The 27,293-nt window shown below is 36.0% G+C and overlaps 1 protein-coding gene across 2 annotated transcripts; it reads left to right on the top strand.

The window, feature by feature from the left end:
* Positions 1 to 796: 796 nt before the first annotated feature.
* On the top strand, positions 797 to 27,293 carry API5 (apoptosis inhibitor 5). 2 transcript variants are annotated; one of them, XM_074372149.1, is made up of 14 exons: positions 797 to 1,013; positions 7,238 to 7,399; positions 8,341 to 8,434; positions 8,964 to 9,029; positions 9,548 to 9,699; positions 10,708 to 10,914; positions 11,610 to 11,714; positions 12,845 to 12,934; positions 15,725 to 15,906; positions 17,188 to 17,281; positions 18,110 to 18,166; positions 20,946 to 21,022; positions 21,551 to 21,687; positions 25,182 to 27,293. In XM_074372149.1, the coding sequence occupies exons 1-14, from the start codon at positions 945 to 947 to the stop codon at positions 25,202 to 25,204; spliced, it is 1,515 nt and encodes a 504-aa protein (XP_074228250.1). In that variant the 5' UTR covers positions 797 to 944; the 3' UTR covers positions 25,205 to 27,293. The 2 variants fall into 2 exon arrangements, with proteins under 2 accessions (XP_074228250.1, XP_074228249.1); XM_074372148.1 differs by having other exon boundaries at positions 25,177 to 27,293.

Raw genomic sequence — 27,293 nt, 5'->3', positions numbered from 1 at the left:
ATTGTAACTGACTATAACTCAATAAAAAATAATTAAGAATTAAAAATAATAACACATAGACGTGATTTTAAATTATTTTATCACATCATCAAAAAATTATGATTGGGAATAGAATTTTGAACTAATTATTCTGGTGGGGTAGAAATAAGAGGAGATTTACCCACCCCCAAAAAAAATTTTGTATCTTAGAGACCCTTACCAGTAAGTATATATGGTTTCATTTATTTATTACCCTCTTGGGTATTAGACTGTCAGGTGGCCCTAACTCCACTCTGGCAGGAAGCAAATATAAACTTTTCCAGCAAGCCAAATTTCACTCCTAGACTCGTTTAGCTTGGTGGACATAGATTTTCTTTTAATGACACCTGAGTGTTTTGCTCAAAACAATCAAACAAACAAACAAAAAAAAACCCCAAAGTAAAAAGTAACAAAAACAACACTGGATCCATTGCTACAGATGTGTTACCTCTCTTGAGTCAGTAGGAAATAGTTTATGACTTCCCATACAGCTTGCACTCTCAGTCATCATTCTGTTTTTCTCCCTATGAAATCACTTTTCTGGTGAGATCTTTTAAGATCAGAAACGCAGTCATCTTTGTATTTTCCTCCAGCCGGCACCAAAAACTCCTAGACAGGCACACACAATCCTTCCCAAAAAAGGTATGAGCTAATTTAACCGTCCTGGCCGCTTTTTGCACCTCCCAGCGCCAGAGGGCGATAAAACCCCAGGTTGTGCATTGGCGGTCAATGCAGGCCGCTCCTGACGCGCACGTCTTTACGTAGACGTTGGGGGCGGAGCCGTGCTGTGCGCGGTGACTGGCGGCGGCCCTGGCGGCAGCTGGAGGCGTAATAGTGCGGGTCGCAGGCTTGGAGAACTTCAGAGGCGGCGGTGGCGCCGGCGACGACGAGGACAGCAGGAGCGGGCCCTGGGCTTTTCGCTCACCATGCCGACCGTGGAGGAGCTTTACCGCAACTATGGCATCTTAGCCGATGCCACGGAGCAAGTGGGCCAAGTGAGTACCCCAGCGGCCTGCAGGGCCGGGCGCTCCGCGGCCTCTCGAAAGCGGTCCCCGGGCCCGGCGGGGACTGCTGCTTCGCCCTCCCGCGGGCTCCCGGCCGCCCCTGCTGTTTTGTAGGGGTGGGCCCCTCTCCGGGCGTGCAGGCCCCGGCTTCACCAGGGAGAGCGCAGTCCGCGGGTTCCAGGCTCCTCTGCGTCCCTCAGTCAGCTTTTCTCACCGTGGCGTTTCCCAAGTCAGACTCTTCACAGCCCCCTGTTCATTCTCTTCTCGAGCCTTGCTCTCCGGATTTCACTGAAGTCTTTCTCCTTCTTTTCGGTGGCGCTCAGTCCCTCGGAAGATGAAAGTTCTTGAGAGGTCAAAAATGTCTTTCTCGAGGCGAAAATCTGCAGTTAATTTAGGAAGAGTGCTTGGGAGACGGAAGTTTGTGAAAAATGAAGAAAGGCTCTTTCGTCCAGACTTTAATGAGGACTTACGGTTTCATTATTCAGTATGTTTCTTGAACAGCTACCATGGGCCGGGCGCTGTGCCGGGCGCTGGTGGTAAAAGATAGACCTGTGCTCTCCCGTAAAGTGTCTTTAGTGAGGGAAACTAGTGATAAAAACCAGTAAGATACACAACCCCCCCCCCAGTGAAGAGTGTCATGAAGAAAATAAAACAGGGCCATGCGGGAGGTTGGTGGGGGGTGGAGTGCAGCTTTAAATAGAGTTGTCTGGCAAGAGTTCTCTGGTGTTTGCCCAGAAACACAGTTTCAGCTGTGTTGAATTGGCCATACGAGCCGAGCCGTTGTGAGTTTCAAGTACTGAAGTCCATTGAACTGGAGGAGTTGATAACTGGTTGTGTGTGTGTTTTCTTGGGGAAAGAACCAGGCTCTCCCTGAGGTTCATTGTTGTTAGAAGTCCCATGCCAGATCTTTTCAGTGTTTGGAACTTGGTGTGATTCTTCTGCTTACTCACCCCGTGGTGTAGGAAGTAGGAGATCCTAGAGTCTAAGAACATTAGCAAAGCTGTGGCTGGACCCCCCCAGCCCCTTGTCTGGATGTGTGTAATTCAGGTAGAACCTCTCTGAGCCCAACAAAAATAATTGTTTTTTGATGTTGGGACCTTATTTTAGCTTAATCTAGAATTGCAAATATTACTAGTTTTAAGTATCAGATGATTTCCTTCCCTACATATTTCCATTTCAGTAGGAAATTTTGACATCATCAATGAGAAATAGATACTGACAGTCTGTTGTAGATGTACATAGGGTGTGTGTTAGATCGGCTGTGAAGGAGACATTTTCTGCCCATTAAGGCAGCGTGGGGAAAACTTACGGTCACTCAGTTTGATTTTGTTATTGTTGTCCTTGTTCCTTGAGAGAACTACCAGTGAAAATATTTTCATTCATTGTGACCTAGTGGGTATATATACCATGAATAATTGAGAGTTGCTCACATTTTCCTCTTATGTCATCTTTAATTATAAATACCAGTTTAGACTGAGAGTAATCCCTCAAGACGCCAAAAGTGTTTCTCAAGGCAAAAAGTCTACTTTTAATTTAGGTAGAGTGCTTAGGAGACACAGGTTTGTGAAAAACAGGGGTGGGGGGTCCCTTTCCTGTAGACTTCAATGAAGACCCATGATTTCATTTATTCAGTATATTTTTTTGTGCCTACCACGTACCAGACACTGTGCTGCGCTGTAAAATTTTAGCACAATTCCATTTAGATGATGGGAGATCAGTACCTTCCTGAACCTGTAATGACAACTGTCAAGCAACTAAATAAGATAAAAAGACCTCTGCATAATGAAGTGTCATGATTTGCTCAGCTTCAAACTGAATTCTGGGAGAACTGAAGCAAAACTAAACAGTAATGCCATCTAATTCTACTTTATCTACTTTATCGTATAATACTTCTTCCCTTTTAGAGGAAAATCCTTAAATACCCACCAAAAACAGGTGTAGTCAAGAGACTGCTGGTGAATTTTAATTAAAAGCAAGAGCCAACTTAATGGAAGGGATGCCATTCATTTTTTTAAGGAGAGAAAAGATGTTTACGTTTTTATGTATAGTGTACATAGTGTATGTAAAATCAGATTTTTTCATGTTACTTTATAAGATTTACAGCCAAGACTTTAAATCTCATGGCAGGTACCTATCTGGACACTTCTGACACCATTTTTGACTTTCTTAGTGTAGAACTTTCTTCTGACTTTTATTTTGATTTTCACTCTTTTTAAAGTGGTGAGTACCACAGTTGCTCATGTAGCTGCCACTGAGGGGAGTGCCCTCTCCACGACTGTCAGGACTCCTTTCAGAGTGTGCTCTCTGAATGTATCAGGAATACACAAGTCCTCTGAGGGTGTATCAGCTACTTTGCCTCAAATAGATCAGATCTTTCTCTTTTGGAACCTCCCTAGCACTGTTTTCATTTATAGTACCTTGAGTTTGTATTTTATTTCGTGTGAGGGCTTTTCATATTCCTTTACTAAATTGTGGGTACTTGAGTTTAAGGGTTAAATCCTTTTTTGTGTGTGTTTCTCTCCTTGCACTGTACCCTGCCCTCCAGTAGACATTTGAAGAAATATATTCAAAGAAGGAGCAGATATATACACTAGATATATGTGCACAAAACCCTTGTTTTCCAGGATGATTTATTATGAAGAAGAGAACTTTATACACATACATACTCACACATATTTAAACCATGAGTGTGTATTTTACAATAAACAAACTGCAGGTGATAAATTCTAAGCGAAGCATTATTTAGTACCTCAAAACCCCCCAGTCCCTCTGTCATCTTTCCTCTTGTAGCTCCCATGTTCCACCTACTTGCTCAGCCTCCCATTCCACCCCCCCCCCGCCTCTGCTACTCCCTAGTCAAGTCTCCTCCCTCTTCTGTGTGTTCTTTTACCTTCCTAAACCCCTTTTCCACTGTGCCTGCCCAGAGCTCCCAATAGGCCATCATAAACAAGCTCTGACCCACCGTTAACTTAAATTTTGTCTCAGATTTTTATGAATGTGCTTAATTTTAAAATACAGATACTTAATTTTAGATTATGTAGCCAAAAAAATTTTTAGTTAAAAAATACATGAAACACTTGTTAAGGCATTTTGGCAGTACAGCTGACCTCAAGTTAGATCAATATAATGCCTGAACTCTGATTTCTCCTGTGTGCTCTTACACAGGGGTTAACTGGCTCTCCAGGGTGGAAGAGTGTAAGCTTTACTGACTTATATTTCATGAAATTGCATTCTTTTAGTACCTTTTTTGATATGCTTAAGCTAAAATCACAGACCAACCAAGTTCACAATCCCTCAAAAATATGTGAAAGTATTAACAGTTTACTTTAGTGTTAAACACAAACTATGTTTATTAATTGAGTTAGAGGAAAAAAGTAATATAGCTTAGTTTATCCATTTTCCTTTTATGTCATACTTGAGAAATTCGTTGAAACTATATTCTTTCTTCTCTAAGGTGATGCTTTATTTCATAGAGACTGCATCCTGGACCCAAATGTGGCTCCACCTGGCGTCACTGACCACTTATGCATATGTATCAGTTGTGATCTGACAATCATAATTACAAGATTTTTCTTTTCGAATGTGTCTGCTGAATGTGGGTCAAATTGTAACTGTCTTTTTACTTGAAAATATCTTAGGGATTTCTTTAGAGTTTGCTGTTTTAATGAGAGATTAAAATCACACATAAATACAGTTTTAGAAATGGATTAAAAGTAGTTACAATTAAAGCTTCTTACTAAGATCAGTAATTTATTTATCCAGCTAAAATACACAGCTGTGTTGGAAGAGGAAAAATACAAAGTGCTTTGTAGTATTTGAAATATTTTATTGTTGTTAACACTGCTGCCTGTCACTAAATCACTGTTGATTGCTGGAAATACCACTTACATCTTATTTCCTACTTTGAAAAGCAGAAGTAGTAACTACTTGAGTGAGATCCTGTAAGAAAGCCTTGTCCCTATACTATGGTTAAAAGACAAATAATTCAAACAGCTGGCAAGGAAGAATATCATTTTACTTTGCATTTCATAAAGGGGAATTAGTTGAAGTCTATTAGTAATGTCTGAAATTATTTGATAAAACTGATGCCTGTTAATGGTAAGAACTTTGATTTCTAGTTTGAATATGTTAAAATGTCTTAACTTTCCAAGGATCTTGCTGTGTTTAGGATACTACATCCCAATTTATATGCCAATGTGGAACCTCTATTTAGGACTCAAATTTTTCTTTTGATAGTCCTAGATTTGGTAAGCTTTTCTTTCCTCCTTTGTTAATTAAGATCTCAGGACACTACTTTGAAAGACTCCAATTAAGCTTAGCATTAAGCACAGATCTTGACTTAAGGGCCTGTCAGAACAATGTTCAGGTCCTGAATCTGCTACTTAACTAGCAGTGTGGTTCTGGACAAATTATTTCACTTCTCTGAGCCTTGGTTTTCTCATCTGAAAAATAGGGATAGTAGTAGCACCTAACTCAGGATTATTGTGAGGCATGTACACGAGGCATTCCTCAGTCCCTTGTAGGCTTTCAATAAATGTTGCTAATGATTCCTTTTTATTCTATTCCAGATTTTTTTTTCTTGGGGGTGGGGTGGGTTGTTTCAAGCAGGGGTTCTTCATTTAATTTTAGACAATGAATTTTAGACAATTTAAAGGGCTTTACAAGTGAAGCTTGAAGTTGAATTAAAGGAAATTGGATTGTGATACTTTGCAAAAAGTAAGAATGTTAGACTGCCATGAAACAAGCCACAGAAATGTAAAGGGGTAGAGAAGCCAGCTGTGATTTTTTGAACTTTTGCACTAAAAAGTGTACTTTTGAAAATATACTTTTAAAGTACAGTATTCAGGAGTGAATATACTAAAGACTGATTTTGTGTCTGCATTTCATGAAAAAGCTAACCTTATTCACAGAAGTTTGTTATTTAGGGATTGGTGTTAGTGTTTAAGATAATAGAAGAAGTTGTCGTTAATCAGTTTGATGGAACTTGTTTATTAGAACTAATTTTTAGAATATGTGTTTTTTAGACAGGTTGGCAGTTTATGAACTTTTAAAGTAATACAGTAATTATGCAGAGTATATTAAAATCTGTACCTTTTAAAGATCTAATTATGACCATAGCCTTTTCATACATGGCGTACTTTTTTCTGATTATTTTTAAAAAGAAATGTCCTTAGTTGAGATCCCACTGGACCTAAATAACTTCCCATCCTGCTTTATTTTTTTCACTTAACATAGCTTTGCAATGACTCCTTTCCTGAACGATGCTAAATTTTGGTGATTCTGTAATCCATTGGATGTAGATTAGCCATCCCTTCTTAATGGCATCAAGTAAGCTCACATATGAAGCATTTAGACCATTGCCTTATACAAAGTAAATACTACGCTGTATACATATTTGGTATCATATTAAATTTAAGGTTTTCTGGTAGTTTAAAGTTTAATCCCTATGTCCAAACAGAAGATTTATCTATAGTCTCGCTGTTTATTACTTTGTTTGCCAGCTTGATCATTGTCATTTAATGAAAGGACTGGTTTGGAGGCAAGTGTTTAAGGGGGATTGGGAACTTGATGTTAACACTTTATGTTGTAAGTATCTGAGGGACAGCACTTCTGAAATTCTTTCCAAAAGGAAACAAATGAGCTTTGAATGTATTATTCCAATGAAAAGTTAACTGTGTGACATTAGAATCTGTCTTAATCCAAATTGGCTAGCTACATAGAATGAATTACCATTGTCATATCCTAAAATAAAAATGAGGCAAAATAAAGCTACCTTCCTGGTATTGCTTAATTTCAGGAATGTGTTCTCTCCGCCTTCTGCAAGGTGCTAATTGGAAACAGATAATATATTTAAGTAAATGTTAACACAATTCTTTGAGAATTCCATGATATTCATCACAATGTTTTTAAACATGGGTACATACAATCACAATTCTAGGGTCAGTAGTCACTAGAATGAAGAAGTGTTGGTCCATAACAAATTTATTTGCGTTTTCCACTTAAAATTAGAGTCATTCTTCTCTCTCCCAACTCACATATAATAAAGGGGTGGGGAGCACATGGTAGGACGGTAGATGACAAATTTAAGCAGTAAAAATAAGCCCTATTTCTTAGCTTATATAAATTTTTGCTAATTTAAAGCAGTCTCAAAGAAGTTTGTTTAGCTTCCCATCCTTCAAAATTGTGTTTCTTTTCTGCTTTATTCTTTGTTTCAGCATAAAGATGCCTATCAAGTGATATTGGATGGTGTCAAAGGTGGTACCAAGGAAAAAAGATTAGCAGCTCAGTTTATTCCGAAATTCTTTAAGCATTTTCCAGAATTGGCTGATTCTGCTATCAATGCACAGTTAGACCTCTGTGAGGATGAAGATGTATCAGTAAGTGTATGGTTGATACTTTTCAACAAGTTTTCAGATGTTGCTCTTGACATTTTCAGTCATTTTCTGCGTGTAGCTAATATAACTGAAGTACCAGTTATATCAGTGCTCAATAAAATACGCGGTCTGGCCTGGTGTGACACTATACTGAGGCTTACATCTGCGTGAGAAAATGTATTAGCTCTTTCGCCACCTTTCAACTGTGAAAAATGCATAGAATTACGTAATACTTTGTTTTGCTTATTTGGTGTCCACTGTTAAAAACAGTTGTGGCTCACATCTTTTTCATAGATTGTTACACATTGTGCATATGAAATTAGACTAGTGTTAATTTAGTGAATTTATGCTTGCTTGGATATTTAAAATAGTTTTGTGGCATAAAGTATAGTTTCAACCCTAAATATTTTGCATAGCAGAAAGATAACTGACCTGTGTAATAATTGTATGTGATTACTACAATAAAAAGAAAATTTTTCCTTGAAACAGAATTAACCATTAGCATTTCTGGCTGCTGATACAGGTTCCTAAAAATTTCCAGCTGTTAGCTCCTAGCTTTTCAAATAAAATTAGTGAATCACTAACATTTCATGCGTCATTTGCTAGATTTAACTCCTTTGAATTTTTATGTTAAACTAGATAAGCCAAGGCCATGTTTTTGGAATTAAGTGCACAGAATGTATTCACAAATGTATTAAGTAGCCAATACTGAAAATTCTAAAGTACACAGTGACTAGGTATGGCTTTGCCATTCTTGAGGGATACTGTATTATGTGCCCCAAAGGTAGTAAAAACACAGTAGTTGTATGTAATCAGTATATAAACTGTTGTTTATAATCTCAATCTGTCTACTCCAGGCAGATAATAATAGTATTTAAAGGTTGAGGTGGTTGTTTTTATTTATGATAGTATTTAGTTAATTTTTTATTTGAAATTATATTCAGATCCGACGGCAAGCAATTAAAGAGCTGCCTCAATTTGCCACTGGAGAAAATCTTCCCCGAGTGGCAGATATACTAACCCAACTCTTGCAGACAGGTAAGAAATTTTATTATTACCCTTTTACCTAAATATAACTTCTCTCTGAAATAGTGACTCTTTTTTAGCTTGCTTTTTTTTTTTTTTTAACCTGAAGGTGCTACCTCTGATAGAAATTTATTTTTTTCATTCAATAGTTTGAAGCTTAATGACTTATGATTATCTAATTCTTGGTCTTGTTTTGAATTCTGTTTATAAAGGTATAATGACTGGATTCTGTGGGGAATTTTGATGCATCATGATTTGTCTAATTCCCACCTGCACTTCCACACACCCCTATTTCCACACCCCCAGCCATTTCCTGTCGTTTCTTAATTGTACTACCTTAACATAAGAACTTTCCAGGTATTCCAGATCAGATTCTCTACCCCTACAAGGAAGGTGTATTTTCTTGGTACTTGAGAGAAATGCTTAGTTATGTGTCCCCTCTCAGTGTAATCTGTGAGAAACTATGTTGAGTTTTAAGTTTGAAAATGAAGCAGATATTTTTCATATATTTTATGTATTGTACCACTTTTTCTCTATCCAGATGACTCTGCAGAATTTAATTTAGTGAACAACGCCCTATTAAGTATATTTAAGATGGATGCAAAAGGTAAGGGAACTTCTTGTTCTGAACTGTGTTTGATGTCCTAAAAAATTGGAGAGTTTGACAATACTCAACAAGGACAAAGTCTGGGATTCACTCAGAGAACTATTTCCTAAAAATTCTAAGTGTTCTTTAAAAAAAAAAAAAGCTGCTTAGCTCAAAATGTTTGTGACTCAAAAAACCAGCAGAAAAAGTTGCAAAAATAGATCAAATCCCTTAGAAATCTGTTGGAAAAACTCCCTTTGCCACATTAAAGAAATTCTTCTGAAATACCTGGGTTTATTTATTAGTAGTAATGATAAAAAAAGGAAAGTCATGCTCAAGCTGATTCTGAATCCATGAACAGAGCATATGATCACTCTGGGTTGGGTCTATAGAAATTTCAAACTAGTTTAACCAGTATCAGTGATATTCAGGATGTTTGTTAAATCACTTGAAAAGAAATACTACAACTCAAATTAACTGGAAAAATTTCATTACTATATAGAATTGACTTGCTTACATGCAACTGTTTTGTTTTGCAGGGACTTTAGGTGGCTTGTTCAGCCAAATACTTCAAGGAGAGGACATTGTTAGAGAAAGGGCAATCAAATTTCTTTCTACAAAACTTAAGACTTTACCAGATGAAGTCTTAACAAAGGAAGTAGAGGAACTTATACTAACTGAATCCAAAAAGGTAAGCTTCAGTTGTCATTTAGTAGAACTTCTCTAATGCACAAGAACATATTTGAAATTATCAGTATTTGTCAGTGCTGTATGTAGCTTGTGTATAAAATTACACATCCCATTACAACCACCATAGAACTCCAAGCTTTTCTTATATTGTATTTTGCACTTTGGTCACTTGTCATGATGAATCAATGTGTTAATTTAAAGGGTTTGATCATACATAAATCCTTTGCGGTGTTATACTCAAAATTTATACATTCATCAGGTCTCTGAACAAATCATTTCCTTTAGGAAATTTTACCTAGTTCCCACCTTTCTCTCTAATTTTAAGATGTTCCCATATTATGCTGGGTCATTTCAAAATGAAAAATGAAATCACATTAAAATTACCTAGTTTTTGCACTATATATGCCTCAGCTGGTAGTCTGGTAGGGTATGTCATGATTGCTTGTTCCTTGGTCAGTGAACAGAAAGGCTTAGACCCACCTATATGGAGCACTTAAAATTTGCATAGTCTCCTATTTTGTGTACGATTACCATATTGATGTGAATGAGGCTGCTTTTAAATGTAGGGAACTGAATCCGATTTGACAGTTTACTGCAGAATTTTTCTCTCTTTTTTTTTTTTTTTTTTTTTGCTATCAACCCCTGAAGAGCCATTTTAGACATTTTTTTCCTTTGCCACTCTCCCATGAAATTTTAATACTGCAGATACACTGTGTGTCTGTTTACGTACTGTATGTATATCTGTGCATTATACATTAAAAAAGAATAAAATTTTCCAAGACCCAAATTTTGTTCTCTTGGAAACAATATAGCACACCACTGAGAATGCATGGCTTATTCTGAAGCTAAATTGACTGACGCGAGAAGTTGTCCTCTCTTTAGTATTTCAGAAACGTTAGCAGCAAACTGACTTTTATGAAATAAATTTGCTATGCTGTTTCAACACTGATCTTTCTTTACCCTTCAAGTGATAAAGATACTAAGAACTGTTCTGATTGTCTCTTTCCAGGTTCTAGAAGATGTGACTGGAGAAGAATTTGTCCTGTTCATGAAGATACTTTCTGGGTTAAAAAGCTTACAGACAGTGAGTGGAAGACAGCAACTTGTAGAGTTGGTGGCTGAGCAGGCTGACCTGGAACAAACCTTCAATCCCTCGGATCCTGACTGTGTGGACAGGCTCTTACAGTGCACTCGGCAGGCAGTTCCCCTATTCTCTGTGAGCTCTTTGTTTTATATAGCTGCTGTTTTGATTGCTCTGTTAGTTTATATTTCTATGGATATACACTTGAGCATTCTCCTCAGATCTTTGCATAAAAATATTAACGCAGTGAAGCAATTACTTACTTTCTGGAGGCCTAGGTGAAGAACCCAAAGCAGCAAGAAATTTCCCTATATAATCTTGCTTAGAGATTTTTTAAAGTCTTGAGAATTTTGCATCATACTTTATAATTTGGCCAAGTTTTTAAAATACTTGGTTTAGAAATTTAACTTTTCTTCTTAAATTGATTGCTGTTGTAGATGAATATGCCCTTTATCTCTGGCTTTGTGCTTCCTCTGGCCATGAATATTCTGGGGTGTGCATAGCAAAGTTTGAAAAACACAATGTAAAGGAATTATCCTTTTGGGAAAATGTACAGTCTAAAATTCAACGCTGAAGTTTCCCCCAAAATTTGACGTGAGAATAAAGGAAGAGTTCAAAGATGTATAAAAGTCCCTATGCTCCAGATTACTTTGCAACAAAGTATATATTGTCTTTTGAGGTTATTTCTGGGGTGCGCACTGTACTGTATTGTAGCCATAGTACTTGGTGCTTTGCTACTCAGCATTTGTGGATGACATCGTACTGTTATATTTGAGAGAATATATACATACATATTTTTTGACAATTCAATACTCTTTGGATTTTTGCAGAAAAACGTGCATTCCACAAGGTTTGTGACTTACTTCTGTGAGCAAGTTCTCCCTAACCTTGGTTCCTTGACTACCCCAGTGGAGGGTCTTGATATACAGTTGGAGGTAAGAGAAAATTTCTGCTTTTAGCACTGAAAAAGCAGTCTCATATTTTGACATAAATGTAAACCACTAACTTCGATCTGATTTCTAAGAGGTTAAAGGCCTAGTGGTGGCTAGCTAGTAACCTGTCCACGGATTAGTTATAGGAACGCTTTATGGATGCAGTGAGGGTTTGCTACAGTTAAAACGCTGCTTAGTTTTCATTGTGGTCAGGCGCGGCCTTTGTAGCCTTACTACTTTAAAATACAGTGTTCAGTCATGACCATTCCTGTCTCTGTAACTGATAGAGCCAGACTTAAACTGATTAACACAAAATATCCTTTATCCTTTCTCCAATACAGTTGACTACTCTCTCTCTCTCCTTTGTATCTCAACTGTAATGTATGTATACATTTTTTTATAGCATATGTAATATTTTACATTTATCCCCCTACATTTAACCTTATTCCTCTCTGAATCCCCAGAATCTAAGGCAGAGCCTTATTCTGAAAAGCACTTTAATAATGATTGTTGAATTGAACTGAAATATGGAAATGCATGTGCCATTTCCCTCATAGGTCTTTGGGATAGAGTCTCACTGTGCACTGACACTATAGTTTGCTTCACATGTCCTGGGTTGGCTTATCAGCCTGGGATTGAGTGTTGGAGAGATGACCGTCAAGAATAGTGACAGTTACCAGTACTTGAGTTAGGATCCAGAGACTAAGTTCAATAGCAGAGGAGGCCCATCTTAAATGCTAGTAATTCTTAGCTGTTAAGAGTTCTTGCTTGTTGTCCCTTCATTGTACATTATTAACCTGCAGCAGAAAGTGTCATGTGTATTCTTTTCCTTACTTAGTCTCACAGATGCATTGAGAGTCATGAGATCTGGGTTTTAGGGTCTGCCCTGACACTCAAATACATTGTGCCTTTGCCGAGTCACATCGTCTCTCTGACTTTGTCTCCTCAACAGTATAATATAGGGCTGCATCTCTAGTTCAGACATTATGATTCTGTAAAAGTATAACTGAAAAATAAGCAGTCTTAAATAGTTATCTAGAATCAGTCTTATTTCACAGCCCTTGCTCATTCCAAAAGAAAAAAAGAAAAAAAAGAAAAAAAGAATGTTAATAACAGTGAATTGTGTGTTTTAGGTATTGAAACTGTTGGCCGAGATGAGTTCATTTTGCGGTGACATGGAAAAGCTAGAAACAAATTTAAGGAAACTGTTTGATAAGTTATTGGTAAGAACTTTTTTCTTTCATTATGGCATAGTCAGTGTAGATTTACAGAGTCTTAATACTATAGTATTAATTTCTAGATTATGGAGAACCAGCTTTTGAAGTGATTAGATAATAATTCTAGCAAGTGGTATTAGCTGCTCAGGCCACATATTGTCTGCTTTTAAAAAAAAAAGTCTGTTTTAATCTGTTGGCATTTCTTCTATTGATGCTTTAGGTAAAATACAATACAAGGTGTAAATAGTAAGTCTTTCTGCTGTTTCTTTATCAAAACATTTTTAATGTTTGCTCCAGATCACCACTGAGTTTGCTGCCCAAGGACAAAAAGCTTATAGCAACCTGGAAATAAAGTCATAATAAGTCATGATTGTGGAGAAAATAGGCCATCTGATGAACTCATTGTCAGCTTTACCAAGTGATTTTCTTGTTGGATGTGAACAGTTCTATATAACTGACACAGTGATAAGCATTCAGCCCATACCTTGAATTGAGTCATCCAGCTCTGGTGCTCTTCCAGACTTAGAGCACCTTCTGAGGCATTACAACACTGATCCAGTGCTTTTGGTAGTACTTTGAATGCAAAGCAAGTCACTACTTAAACAGCACGGACCAATGTTCAGGAAAGACTTTTGGAGTTAGCATAATGTAGTAGTTATGAGCATCAACTCCCCCACCTTTTTTTTTCCAGTTTCATTGAGAAATAATTGACATATGTCAATGTGTAAGTTTAAGGTTTACAGCATGTGGTTTGATTTACATGTATTGTGAAATACCACAGTAGGTTTAGCCAACATCCATCTAACAATAAAATGAAAAAATTTTTCTCCTTGTGATAAAAACTCTGAGGATTTACTCTCTTAATTTTCCTATATATCCTACAACAGTGTTAGCTATATAATTTTGTACATTACATCCCTAGTACTTATAACTGGAAGTTTGTACCTTTGACCACTTTCCTCCAGTTCCCGCTCCCACACCCTCCACCTCTGGTAACCACAAGTCTGATCTCCTTTTCTATGATTCTAGGTGTGTGTGTATTTAAAGATTTCACACCTAAGTGAGATCATACAGTATTTGTCTTTCTCTTACTTATTTCACTTGGTATAATGCCTTCAAGGTCTATCCATGTTGTTGCAAATGGTAATACTTCCTTTTTATGGCTGAATAGTATTCCATTGTGTATACCACAACTTCTTTATCTCTTCATCAGTGGACACTTATGTTGTTTCTATGTCTTGGATATTATAAATAATGCTGCTGTGAACATGAGGGTGCGTACAGATACCTTTTCAACTTAGTATTTTCATTTCTTTTGAATATATTCTTAGAAGTGGAATTGCTGGATCATATGGTGGTTCTATTTTTAATTTTTTGAGGATCCTCCATACTGTTTTTCATAGCAGCTGTACCAATTTACAGTCCCAGTCCCACCAACAGCACATAGAGGTTTCCTTTTCTCCACATCCATGACAGCATTTGTTATCTCTTATCTTTTTGATGATGGCCATTCTAACAAGTATGAACTGATATCTCATTGTGGTTTTAACTTGCATTTCCCTAATGACTAGTGATGTTGAGCATCTTTTCATATATCTATTGGCCTTTCATATATCTTCTTTGGAGAAATGTCTGTTCTGGTGTTTTGCTCGTTTTGATTAGGTTATTTGTGTTTGAGGGTTTTTTTTTGTCTTGTTTTTATTTTGCTTTTGACTTATATGTATATTTATATATTTTGGATATTAACCTCTTATCAGATACATGATTTGCAAATTTTTTCCCCATTTCACAGGTTGTCTTTTCACTTTGGTCTGTGTAATCTTTTTAGTTTGTAGTCCCCACTTTTTTTTTTTTCTTCTTTTTTTTTTTTTTTTTTTTTTGGTAAAAAAATTTTTTTTTTCCAAGTAACCCTCTTGTTTTTTATTTTGTGGCTTGATTTAGCTGTCATATCCAAAAATTCATAAATTCATTACAGTGACCCATGTCAAGGAGATTTATTCCTGTGTTTTCTTCTAGGAGTTTCATGGTTTCGAGGTTTTACATTTAAATCTTTAATCCATTTTGAATTAATTTTTGTGAGTGGTGTGAGATATGGGTCCAGTTTCATTCTTTTGCATGTGCATATCCAGTTATCCCAGTACCATTTATTGAAGAGACTTATCTTCTTTCCATTGAGTGTTCTTGGCTCCTTTGTCAAGTATTAGTTGACCATGTGTGCTTGGGTTTATTTCTGGGCTCTTGATTCTTCTATGCCATTGGTCTGTCTGTCTGTTTTTATGCCAGTACAATACTGTTTTGATGATATACTGTAACTTTATAATATAGCTTGAAATCAAGAAGTGTGATGCCTCTTGCTTTGTTCTTCTTTCTCAGATTTTCTTTGGCTTTTTGGGATCTTTGGCTTTTTGTGGTTCCATATAAATTTTAGGAGTATTTTTTCTAGGACCATCAAACCTAGATTGAGTCGTAACTTTTTAGCTTCCTAGCTTTTTCACCCTGGGAAAGTTACCTGGGCTCTCAGAACCTCAGTTCCTTCATCTGCCTAGTGCCTAATAAATGCTAGTCACTTTCATTGTCAGTAGTAGTAGCAGCAGATATACTATAGTTAATACGGAGAGTTGACAGGCTGGGTCATTGATCCTATATATAAAAGAGGTAGCTTTCCTAAATTTCTGATCTTAGTGGTTTTTAATGCTTCATGTCTTTAAAAAGCATGCCCTATAATTACTTGAGTGCATGTTTATAACTAGAGTGTCTAGAGCAGATTGCATACATCTCTGTATTTTCATCTCTTAGGAGTACATGCCTCTCCCTCCAGAAGAAGCAGAAAATGGAGAGAATGCTGGTAATGAAGAGCCTAAGCTGCAGTTCAGTTACGTGGAATGTTTGTTGTACAGCTTTCACCAGTTGGGCCGAAAACTTCCAGATTTTTTAACAGCCAAATTGAATGCAGAAAAGCTCAAAGATTTCAAAATCAGGTGATGTATGATTGAAGTGGCCCAATCCTTGACAAAGGTGAAGGCTATTTTGAAGCTCTGGGTTTTGTTTTCACTTTACAAGAGCTTTCTCCCTGCCTTGTCTTGCCCCAGTGCAAAAAATCCACAAAACAGGGATTTATATAAACATACAGCTGTCGTGGTATAGCAAATCTGTGGTAGAAAATGACCTTTGTCAAAAATGGACTCTGGCTCTTCCCACTTGCTCTATGATCTTGAGCAGGTTTCCTAACCTCTATTATTCCCCGAATTTTCCTTAGCTATTAAATTTATTGATAATAGTACCTGCTTTATAGAGTTGTAAGAATTAAATGAGACAATGGATGAAAAGCTTTAAGCACAATGCCTGGCACATAGTACTCAGTAAACTGTAGCTGCTATTAATATCTTACAGTGTTATTACTATCTTATAGTGCTGCTGGAGGAGTAGAGAAATTGATACAAGTAGTTTTCATGAAGATACTTCATTGAATCATTCCATTAACAAATTCACATCTAAGTTTTAAGATGCTTGGCCACTGTATCATCTGTTAACTGTCTTCTATGCTTTGGCAAGGCAGAGGTTTAATACTTGGTGAAAATTTGACCAGAAGCAGGCATTTTAGGAAATTACTCTAAAAATGAATAAAAAACAATGATTCCAGGTTGTTAAGCAGAATTCCTAGACATCAGCAGGATGGAGTTATGGTACCACCTTTCTTCACATATTACCTGGGAACAAATATGAAAAAGAGATTACTCAGGACCCTTTGCAGTTGATACGAGTTTATAATAAATTTTTAAATCTACAATTTTGTTTTATTTTTAAGCTGGACCCTGAGGTACAAATGGTTCACTGTCCCTCGTTAGCAGATAAACACACAGAGATTGTGACTTGTCTATGTCACTTGACCTTCATTTGGCCAGTAGAAGAGTAGAACCCAGGCCACCTGACTCTAGTCCATGGCCCCTGGTTGTTTCTAATTTAGACACATGCCTAACAGGTTAACATAACAAGCTTCCTTACAACAGTACTAGAAATGTTTCCCTTGCCAGGTTGACTGAATTTATTCCAATTTTTGATAAAGAAAAACTGCTTTTATTTTTCTTATTTGTGTATCGCTTGTGATCATACACTGATTATTAAAAGAACCCCCCCATATTTACTTTTTATTGATAAAGATCATTTAGCTATAATAGAATATTCTTTGAATTTAAAAACAAAGTTGAAGTATAAAAACAAAGTTGAAGTGATGGTTTGTTAACAATTACTTCTTCATTTAGGCTGCAGTACTTTGCACGGGGCCTGCAGGTTTATATCAGACAACTTCGCTTGGCTCTCCAGGGTAAAACGGGTGAGGCTTTAAAAACAGACGAGGTAAGAATATTAGGTTACATCTTGTAAGGAAATTTTTATAATAGCCACCATTTATTACAAATTCAAACTGAATTCATATATTGAAATGTAACATTCGACTTAATTTGAACTGATGATACAAGTCTAAGTTAAAGATATGTTAGAAGCCTGCATATTTAATTACAATGCTAAGTTATATAAGAAACTTTTTTATCTTGAATGTTTCCAATGTTTGTGAACAATGTTTGTTACCAAATTTTGATATACCAGTCTTTCACTAGGGTCTCATTAGCAGCATATTTTGTTTAAATATTTGATTGATGGTTGTGATACTTCTAATTTCACCTTTTTGAAACCCAAATATTAATTTACATTAGGGAAAAAAAAAGATTAAACTGCCAATTCTATACCAAACTATATCTGTGTTTGTGTTGAGATTTTTGATGTTTCCTGATCTCATCTATTTTGATCAATCATCATCCTCGTCCTACTGAAATATTTTTTAAGTTTTCATTATGTCTTCCTGTAACTTAAATTTCTTTTAAAACAATTGCTGTGTGTCCATGACCTGTCCCTTGTCGTTTCTCAAGTAAATTCTCAAGTAAACAGCACTTTAATGTTCTAACCTGTTAATGGAAGATAAAGATTATGTGCTTTCTTTGCCATCTCTGTACTCGCTTTGAGTCGAGACACAGGAATCAGCATTACTTGTAGATACAAACCAAGGAATTCTCTAACTGTAGAAATGATTCTGAAAGAGAAGTAGAATTATTCAAGTTCTATATGGAAATGAAATATACATCATGAAACTTACTGGCATTTTAATATAATTTTGTTGTCCTTTTCTAGAACAAGATTAAAGTTGTTGCATTGAAAATAACAAATAATATCAATGTTTTAATCAAGGTAAGTCTTCCTTTCTTACCCAGTCATCCCAGCTAGATAGAAAGTTAGTGCAGGAGGTTTTCCATGTGTCTTTATGTCTGTAATGGTACTGATTAAGGAGCGATACCATTGCATTCCAGATGTTTGGCCTTTTAAAGCTTTATGCTTTTTATAATAGCAAGTGACATTTCTGTAGCTGTTACAATACAGTGTTTTATTTATTTAAAAGTTACTGCAGAAGATAAGGCAAACAAAGGGAGGCAGGCAGAGTTATTCTGACCCAAAGCATTGGAGCAGATACATTTAGACTCAGAAACTTCACTGACTTAAATTCTGGTGGTCTTAATGCTATGGGGTTCCTTTGAATGCAAAATAAAACCCTTCTCTTACACTAAGAATGGACAGTCCTGTGTGGCACATGAAATGTTTTCCTGTGGTCTTTTCTACTAACTGTCTATAATAAATTGAGAGTTTTCTATACTCTCTATAGTCTATAGGCTAAAGTATATCTTACCATTAAGCCATAAATATCCTTTAGTTATGTTTACTGTCCCAAGTATCTGTTTAGCCTAAACAAAAAACTAATAACCTGAGAGAACTAAAGGAATCATAACAAAGTAGCCATCATTTGATAACCTGTAAGTTAATAGTATTGTTACGAGTTAATAGTATTGTAGCCAGATGGGAGAAAGAAATATTTGTAACCCCTATAGCATAAAGCCTGACGGTAACAAAATCAGGGTTGGTGGTACGTGTTAAAACTTACCTGGTAAAAATCCCATGGAATAATTACTTTTTATCAGAAGAGAAAGGGAGGCTTTTCAGAGAAAACAGTGCAATATTAAGGGATGAGTATCATTGCCAAGGGGAAAAGTGAAAAGGCATTAAAAGCAGAAGAGGTAAGAATACTAATTTTCATCTCAAAGAAAATTTTGTAATTGCCACCACTTATTTCAAATCTTAAATAATAATTTCAAACTGAATTAATATGTTAAATGTGAGATTTGACTTTATTTGAATTGATGACATAAGTCAAACTTGAAGATAGACTATGATGTTAAGAACATTTTAAACTTAGCAAATACTATGACCCACCACATGGAGGTGAGAAAATGTCCTCTTCAGGAAACCATAGTGATTTAAATAAGACTGTAGTAGGAAGTCATGTGGGGAAGAGTGATGAAAAGGTCAGCAACCAATTTTGATTGGATTAAAAATACTAAATATTGGATTGCCAATATTAAATTAAAACATGAAATTGTTATTCAAAAACCATAGAGTTTATAGCATAAACCACAGAGAAGGCCAAATAAGTGTTCACAGGATCTAGTTCCCAGCAGCCCTCCAGGCCTCCCTCCAGCAGGTGACAAGTCAGCAGACACATTTGCTCCAAATCCTCCTGAAGGAAGCTGCTGGCCAGCAGCTCAACTAGGACGTTACAAGACACAATGGTTTAATTTCAAAAATCACAGGAAAATGTAAGCAAATAATATTAAATTGTGAAAAGGTGTGATAAAGAATAGCTTTCTTTTTTCTTAATTTAAAAAATCCCCCAACTTTTTGACAAAGGTACTTGCCAGAAAATCCTGAAATATTTTTTGAATGTGGCATGATCAATTCTTTGTTTTAGGGAAATCACAAGAAAAACTGATGTATTTTGGTCCATCTGTTGCATCTCCTTACAGTTTTTGGTTCCTATCTAACCAGACTCATCTAATTCCAAAATTTACTTTCACTTCTGTTTCAATGTATCCACAAACTATACCCCAGTTTCCCATTGTCACCTGAGATTTAAGATGTTTAAAATTGAAACCTTCCCCTTTCCTCTCCTATGGACACTTTTAGTGGAGGTACTGGAGATTGAACCCAGGACTGACAGTTTCTTAATTAATAACATATATGCTAAATCACTACAGCTAGAAACCTCAAGCATTTTTGCTTCAAAGGAGTTTATATTGGCTAATTCCTTGCATTTATCTGGTACCCTTGACTTAAATTTTATATACTAAGAGGTGATTTTTATTTGTATATTCATTTTAACTGTGAAAGAAACTCAGTTTACTTTTATCACATTTTACTTGTATATAAAAATTAGAGTAAAGCTGATAAGAAATATTAGGTAAAATACCAAGAACAAATATATTTAGGAATTCGTTCCTAAATATATTTTTGAGGATGTAGTTTCGAGGATATTATGAGGTTAGATTATTTCAGTTCTGAATTATTTTAAGGTTTAAATTCAGCAAACATTTGCATTACCATATATTAATAATTTAGTATTTAAATCTTGTGAGTTTTTTCCTTATTAGTAATATGCAGATATTTGCAGGGAAGAAAAAAACATGATTAGCCAGAACTTTAGTTTTGTTCTAACTTTGAACCACTTAAAAATCTGCAGAAGCAAATGAAGATTGCACCATTGTATTTTCCTTAAAGAACGTCAGTGACTGCATCTGTGCAGAAGAAAATACTTGAGGACTTTGTTTATTAAAGTTGATAAATATTGATATTTTGTCTGGTAACTTGAAATGACATTTAGAAAAAACTTAGCTGCAGCTTCTTAGTGATGTGCACAAAATAACATTAATGAGGTAATAGATGTAATTTGTAAACAAAATTGTCCCTGTTTACTTTTCTCTTGCAGTTTTTTTAGGTCATTATTTTAGTCACCAGCACAAAAGCAAGAAGGATAAATTAGTTTCCTCTCCTAAAACTGAGATGTGTCTCCCTGTTTCCCACCCTTAACTACCACTGCCCACACCACCAAATAGATTAGAAATCTCTAATTTTGTCTTTTTAGGATCTCTTCCACATTCCTCCTTCTTACAAGAGCACAGTAACATTATCCTGGAAACCTGTACAGAAGGTTGAACTTGGGTAAGAAACATATTTAAAGGGGATTAAAGTGTTCTAATATTTGACTTATAAATATGAAAAATCTGAATTCAGATATTACATTCCCTGTATAAAATGGTACATTATTAGTTAAATAATTCTTAATAAGATGTTAAAATATGACTGAGAAACATGCCTTAAGATATAGAGTCGAATCTAGTATTTATAAAATAAACTGATGGAATACAACTGTGGAGTTTTTAGGCTAATTTTTATTCCTGTGGCATAAGTAGACTTTTCTGACAAGTTTTATAAAATAAGTCACTTGTACATAATCTGCGAAGCTACGTATTTCAGATTGTTTTAAAGCCTTGTAAATGGCTCTCTCTGACAGTGTCTGCATTACAAAAGCAGTTAATTTGATGACATTAGAATGTTACTACTTTTTTCTTCTGATGTGACTTTCATCTTTAGGATGTCTTTCGTAACCTGTATGATAAATTATAAATATACTGATAGCCTCTGATATAAAAGAATTTTTTTTTATTGCTGTTCTTCCTCCCATTATAGGCAAAAGAGAGCCAGTGAAGATACAACTTCAGGTTCACCACCCAAGAAATCTTCAGCAGGACCAAAAAGGGATGCCAGGCAGATTTATAATCCTCCTAGTGGGAAATATAGCAGCAATTTGGGCAACTTTAATTATGGTGAGCGTTTCCGTTTGGGTACAAGCAGTATGAGAGACTAGGCAGAATTGTGTTGTGTTTGATTTTGATTACTAATTGAAAAGAGGATCATAGCCCTTTCAGGTGACTCTTTGAGTTAGCTTGGGGAATTTGAATTGTTGGGGGCTTATTCCTTTCTGACCCACCCTTGTGGGCTGACTGAATTGAGCATGTAACACTCACTAAAAACTTAAAAAAGAAAAATATGCCTCTTACATTCAGAGGAGCCAATAGGGGGAAAAATAAAACCAACAAAGGTGGCATGAACCATCCATTCCAGGTTTTCTTTTAGTTTCAAGGCAAGACGTTTGGTACAGTTCCCTCAGGGATGGATATAGCTTCTGGCAGATGTGGTATTAATGATCCTTCTTGGACCTTGTCAGCCTACTGCTTGTCCTCCCATCTTCTGTACTACTTCAAAGGAAAAGTCAGAAGGTGGAGTCAGATGTTAAAGCATCATCTAACAAGGAAGATGTGTCCTGTTGCAGGCTCCTCCGCTGCCCAGAGTGCAGTCCTCCTTTCAGTTTAGCCATTTAGTGCCAGGAGAGCTTCCCACTAGTGCAGTCTCTCCCAGGGCTGTTGAATCAGAAGTGAAGTTTGGCTCATTGGCTTATGTCCTCATAGATCATTTTAAAGAAGAATGGATAAAAATATCACTGACTAAGATTCTTAATCTTAAGAAGACAAAGTTTAATATTAGGAACCAAACATGCTTATGATTGGTCTTGATTACCAATTAGAATTAATTCAACAGTAATTATTCCCCAAAAATTGCACTCTGAAGCATATACTCTCTATAATTGTTTCCAGAGTGAGATGATTGTGACATTAAGCAAATGCCTCCTACAATAGCTAAATTCCTCTAATATCTGAGCAAACAGATTGGAGAAAGGCAGTTTTAGATTGTGAAATAAACCCTTCTACTCCAGTTGGACTCTTTGAGGCAACTTTAGAAAAGATCACTGAACTCTTTAACTTACATGATAATAGGTAAATGTGCATCTTTTAGCCTCTTCTCTTACGTGAAAAATAGGGATAGCATTGAGAGTAAAAACTTCAAAAAAGACTATTTGTGAAGGCATTTTGTAAATGGAAAGGATTTTTTGTTACTTCATTGCACTAAATGTCCTCTGTCACTTGTATGATTTAATGTGGTGCCTGTCAAAATCAGTCTTAAAATCAGTTATTCTCTCAGATACTATCTTCATTTGACTTAAATGAAAGTAATCAAGAGCTATGGCAATACATAGAGAATTGTCTTCATTTTCACTTAGGCAAGTCAGTTACTGAGTTTCCATGAGGATTCAGCCCCGTGAAATTCATTGCCTGCCTGATAGGAAGAATCAGATGATATAATGAATGCACGTGGAAAAGACATGTGAAAAATGCAAAGCTTTAGGCTGTATGTGGGTTGTTTGGTTTGTTTTTTTTAAATTATCAATGTGAAAAAAATGAGTTTTACTCAAGACAAAAATCCTGGAGTCACTTCAGTTGTTCTGTAGTCCTCAGAATAACAAGGGCAGAACAAACATGCCTGTTGATTGTCTTTTGTGTCTGGTGTTAACCATACTTTAATATTCCTATAGAAGTTAACCTTGTCATCGGAATGCTTGTCATAAATTGAGTTACAAAGCATACTAAACTGGGGGGAGGGTATAGCTCACTTGGAGAGCGTGTGCCTTGCATGCATGAGGTCCTGGGTTCAATCCCCAATACCTCCCTCAAAAGGTATAAATAAATAAATAAACCTAATTACCTCCCCCCACCAAAAAAAAAAAAAAAAGCATACTAAACTGATTGTTCCTGTTGGGAAGTAGGAGCAAAATTTCTGCTAGTATTGTTATATTCGGGAGTTGAGACATATTTAGAGTTTTTTCCTTATCCAGGTTTATCACTTTCCTAACCAATGTCTCTGTTGTTTGCTTTATCAAATGGTATTTGTTCCCACAACTTAGTTTGGCTTCCTGGTACATTTTCAATCAAATTATTTGCAAATACATACCCGTGTTTAGTTTTCCTTGGAGAGCAGACTTGAAGGACACAAGCCACAAGTACTAATTCTATATTTTGTGACTTGTGTCCTTCAGCTGTTAACCTTTTTAGGATATAAAAATAAAGTATAATCTTAACGGGAGCAGTGTGAGTAATGTAATCTTGAAACCATTGAAAAGAGCATTAAAGTGCAGAATAGTCCCTTCAGGAGGAAGAAGAAAGAAACTTTGGTTATTATTCCATGTACTGTAAAAATAGCTTCATTAGTTGCAGATCAAAAAGACATAGCCACTATAGAAAAGATAATGACAGCATATAATCCCTGCATACTGTGTGTTTAATATACTTATTAGATATAGCTGAACCATTGAGGGTAACTGAGTTCATATTAAAATTGATTGAAAAACAATTAAAAGGGTAGATTTTAGTAGTTTGTTAATTTATAGGTAATATAATAGCTATGGGGTGTTAATTTGGTAAGTGTGTTGATGTTAACTGAGAAATGAAGGTTTGATAATGAGTATGTTGGGGGAAAATGTGCAGACGTCTTAAACAGTCAAAAATGCAGGATTTACAGCATAAGGAAGTTACTAAATTAAGGTTGCTGTACTCCCTGAATGCACCACAGACATTGCATCTATGAGTAGGAGCATCTTATACACAGACTACCTCTGATTTTCTTAATGTGTTCACTCATGATGGTTTTATTTAAATGCTTTGCATTCCAATCAACTTAGAAAAATGTGTCCTGACATGAGAGGTGACTTTGAATCAGATCCCATTCTGTCACAGACTCATTCTACCATATGACACAAGTGACTTGATTTTTCAGCAAAAGATATGCTTCCTTTACATCAGTAATCCAAATACCATATATATACATAGCACCTTTTAAGCAGCACTCTGAGCAGCTCATACATAGCTGATAAAGCAGTGAGAAAAGCTGTCGGCATTTATATGAATATTATTTTGAAATATGGTGATCAAAACAAATTGCCTATTCATTGCATTTGAAAGGTTCATTCTAGCCTAATTTTTCAGAATTGATCACTGATAGTTTAAGATACTTTACATATATGTTACTGACTTTTGAAGGCCAGTGGCTTTTTTGTTAATTCCATACTCAGTATAGAAATTTTTGTAGCTTCATTAATTATCTTTGGCAGTGATAAGCACCAAAATAAAGAAATAAACAATGTAGTTATAATATTGTCACCTTGAAATACCTTTGTTAATGGAATACATTTAGTTGAGTTCCCTACTATGAATGTATTTGGTACCTTGCCATGTGTGCTTTGGTATATATAGATGCCCTGGCTTTATGTACAGATTGAATCTGTAGATGGACTAGCAGAATACCAGTGCTGCTTTATTTATAGAGCCTACTGCTACATTGAGAGCTGCAAGCTACATTTCTTCTCTGTTTGCTGTCCCATGAAGTCCTGAACAAGACCTAAACCCTTGTTCGCTTTTTCGTAGAGCAGAGAGGAGCCTTCAGGGGAAGTAGAGGTGGCCGAGGTTGGGGAGCACGAGGAAATCGTAGTCGGGGAAGACTCTACTGAACAAGACGTCACATTCTTCAGCATTGCCATGAGCTTAATATACTAAAATTGTACTTCTCATTGGATTGCCGGGGATATCCCTTTAAAAAGACTGCTGCCTTCAGCTAAAAATTTAATGTTCTTTATACCTTTGTATGTATGATCTACTTTTGTAACAGACCATGGTTGTGTCCAAGGTAAAAACCACAATGATATTTTTGGATGCTTTGTCCGCAGTCTTGACTTGTTTTTGCAGTATCATTATTCAGACTTCATATTGTGAATCTTTTAAACATCTTGATAATTTGTTATTGAGAGGTATTCAAATCTTAAATGTAATGAAATTCAGTCCGTTTCTGATAACTGGTAAAGTTATCAGTTTTGAAAGGTTACTGACTTTCCTGTCCCCTCTTGTCTTTTTTTTTCCCCTCAACATATGGAGAAGAGTAATGGTCAATCATACATTTTATTTTCATTGTTATTTAATAAAGCTAGGCAGTGGTACAGCATTCCTACATTGTGTCAGAAAAGCAAAATACCGATCAGCTTTCTTAAAATGTGGAAATGACATTACATTTTTAGAAGTAAGTAAGTTCCTTTGCACTGCTTACTTAACTCTTCTCCATATGTGTGACACAAACTTTCAGATATGGGATCTTACTATTTGAAATAGAAATGTGTATGTATAATATACATACATACATAAGCATATATGTATGTGTGTGTGTGTGTATATATATATGCATGCTGTGAAACTTGACTACACAACATAAATCATTTTTTAAAATTCCAGGAACGGGTAGTCTTTGACACAGTGATTATCCTTTTGAGGCTGAATCCGTTATTCACTTGTTATCTAGGTTTTCCTCCCGGTAGTGAGGGCTTTTGAGTCAGTTGCACTTACATGATTATTGTTATTTAAAGCTAAAAATAAACAAAGGCTGCATTTTCAAAGATAAATATGGAGATCCCTGTTGGAGAAATACAGAATCTGATGTATATATAGGTTTCTACAGGATGAGATAGAATAATTTAGAATTTGGGGATTTAATAACCAGGGCAGCCCAGGAAAAGTGACTTGGTAACATGGTATACCAATAAATAAGGGATGCTCTCTCAGTTTGCTTTTGCCACTTTCAAGATTTTAACTTCTCAGGTTATTAATCAAAGTTATTGTCTAAGTTAGCCAATAGAATCTTTAGTTAAAACAACAGATGGGGGGTTTGTGGAGTGTTTAATGTCATGGGCATTTTTAGTAGCATAGGCCCTTTGCTCTGCATTTGAATGTTTCATATATTTTTGTTCCACAGTTAATCTTCCCTCCCCAAGTTTGCTATTCAAATCCAATGCCTGAGTGACAGTTTCTAGCAGTTTGACATATTTTTTGAGGAAGAGTTTGTGATTCCAATGCAGGTGTCTTCATTACTGTTACCTCTACATTGGGGGGGAAAAGCAAAACCCCTTGTTAGAATTACTGCACATGTTTATTGAGAAAATATTTTTTAAAGACTAGAATGATACAAGTGAGCAAAAGAAGTTGGTCAGCTTGACTATGGAGTGGTGGCAATAATCTCTAAACATTCCAAAAGACTATGAGCTGAACCTAAGCTCCTTGGAATCTGAACAGACATAGGAACATGGAATTACCATTTGAAAACTGTGACCAGGTAGTCTGGACCTCAGAGGCAGATCAGCCAGTGGCCTAAAGCCATTTCAAGTACAGAAGCTGTATTGGGACTACAGTTATATAAATCTGAACATTAAGTGTAATTTTTCCTCTTGTTCTTTTTAATATTTGTAAACTCAAAGCTGAGCAGAAGTGACTTTACTTTCTCAAGTTTGATATTAAGTTGACTGTGTTCCTTTACCACCTCACTGTTCCCCGTCCCTTTCCTAAGGCAATAGTGCACAACTTGGGTTATTTTTACTTTGAAAATTTGAACGGAAAACTTCATGCCATGGATTTGTTTTTCTTTTGCAAGACACCTGTTTATCACCTTGTTTAAAAGTAAATGTTCCCTTATGCTTTTGAAATAAATTTCCTTTTGTAATTTT

Source organism: Camelus bactrianus, chromosome 10 (genome assembly GCF_048773025.1).
Source record: "Camelus bactrianus isolate YW-2024 breed Bactrian camel chromosome 10, ASM4877302v1, whole genome shotgun sequence".
Lineage (NCBI taxonomy): Eukaryota > Metazoa > Chordata > Mammalia > Artiodactyla > Camelidae > Camelus > Camelus bactrianus.
Note: the sequence above shows the minus strand (reverse complement) of the source record. Positions and strands in the feature narration are given on the sequence as shown.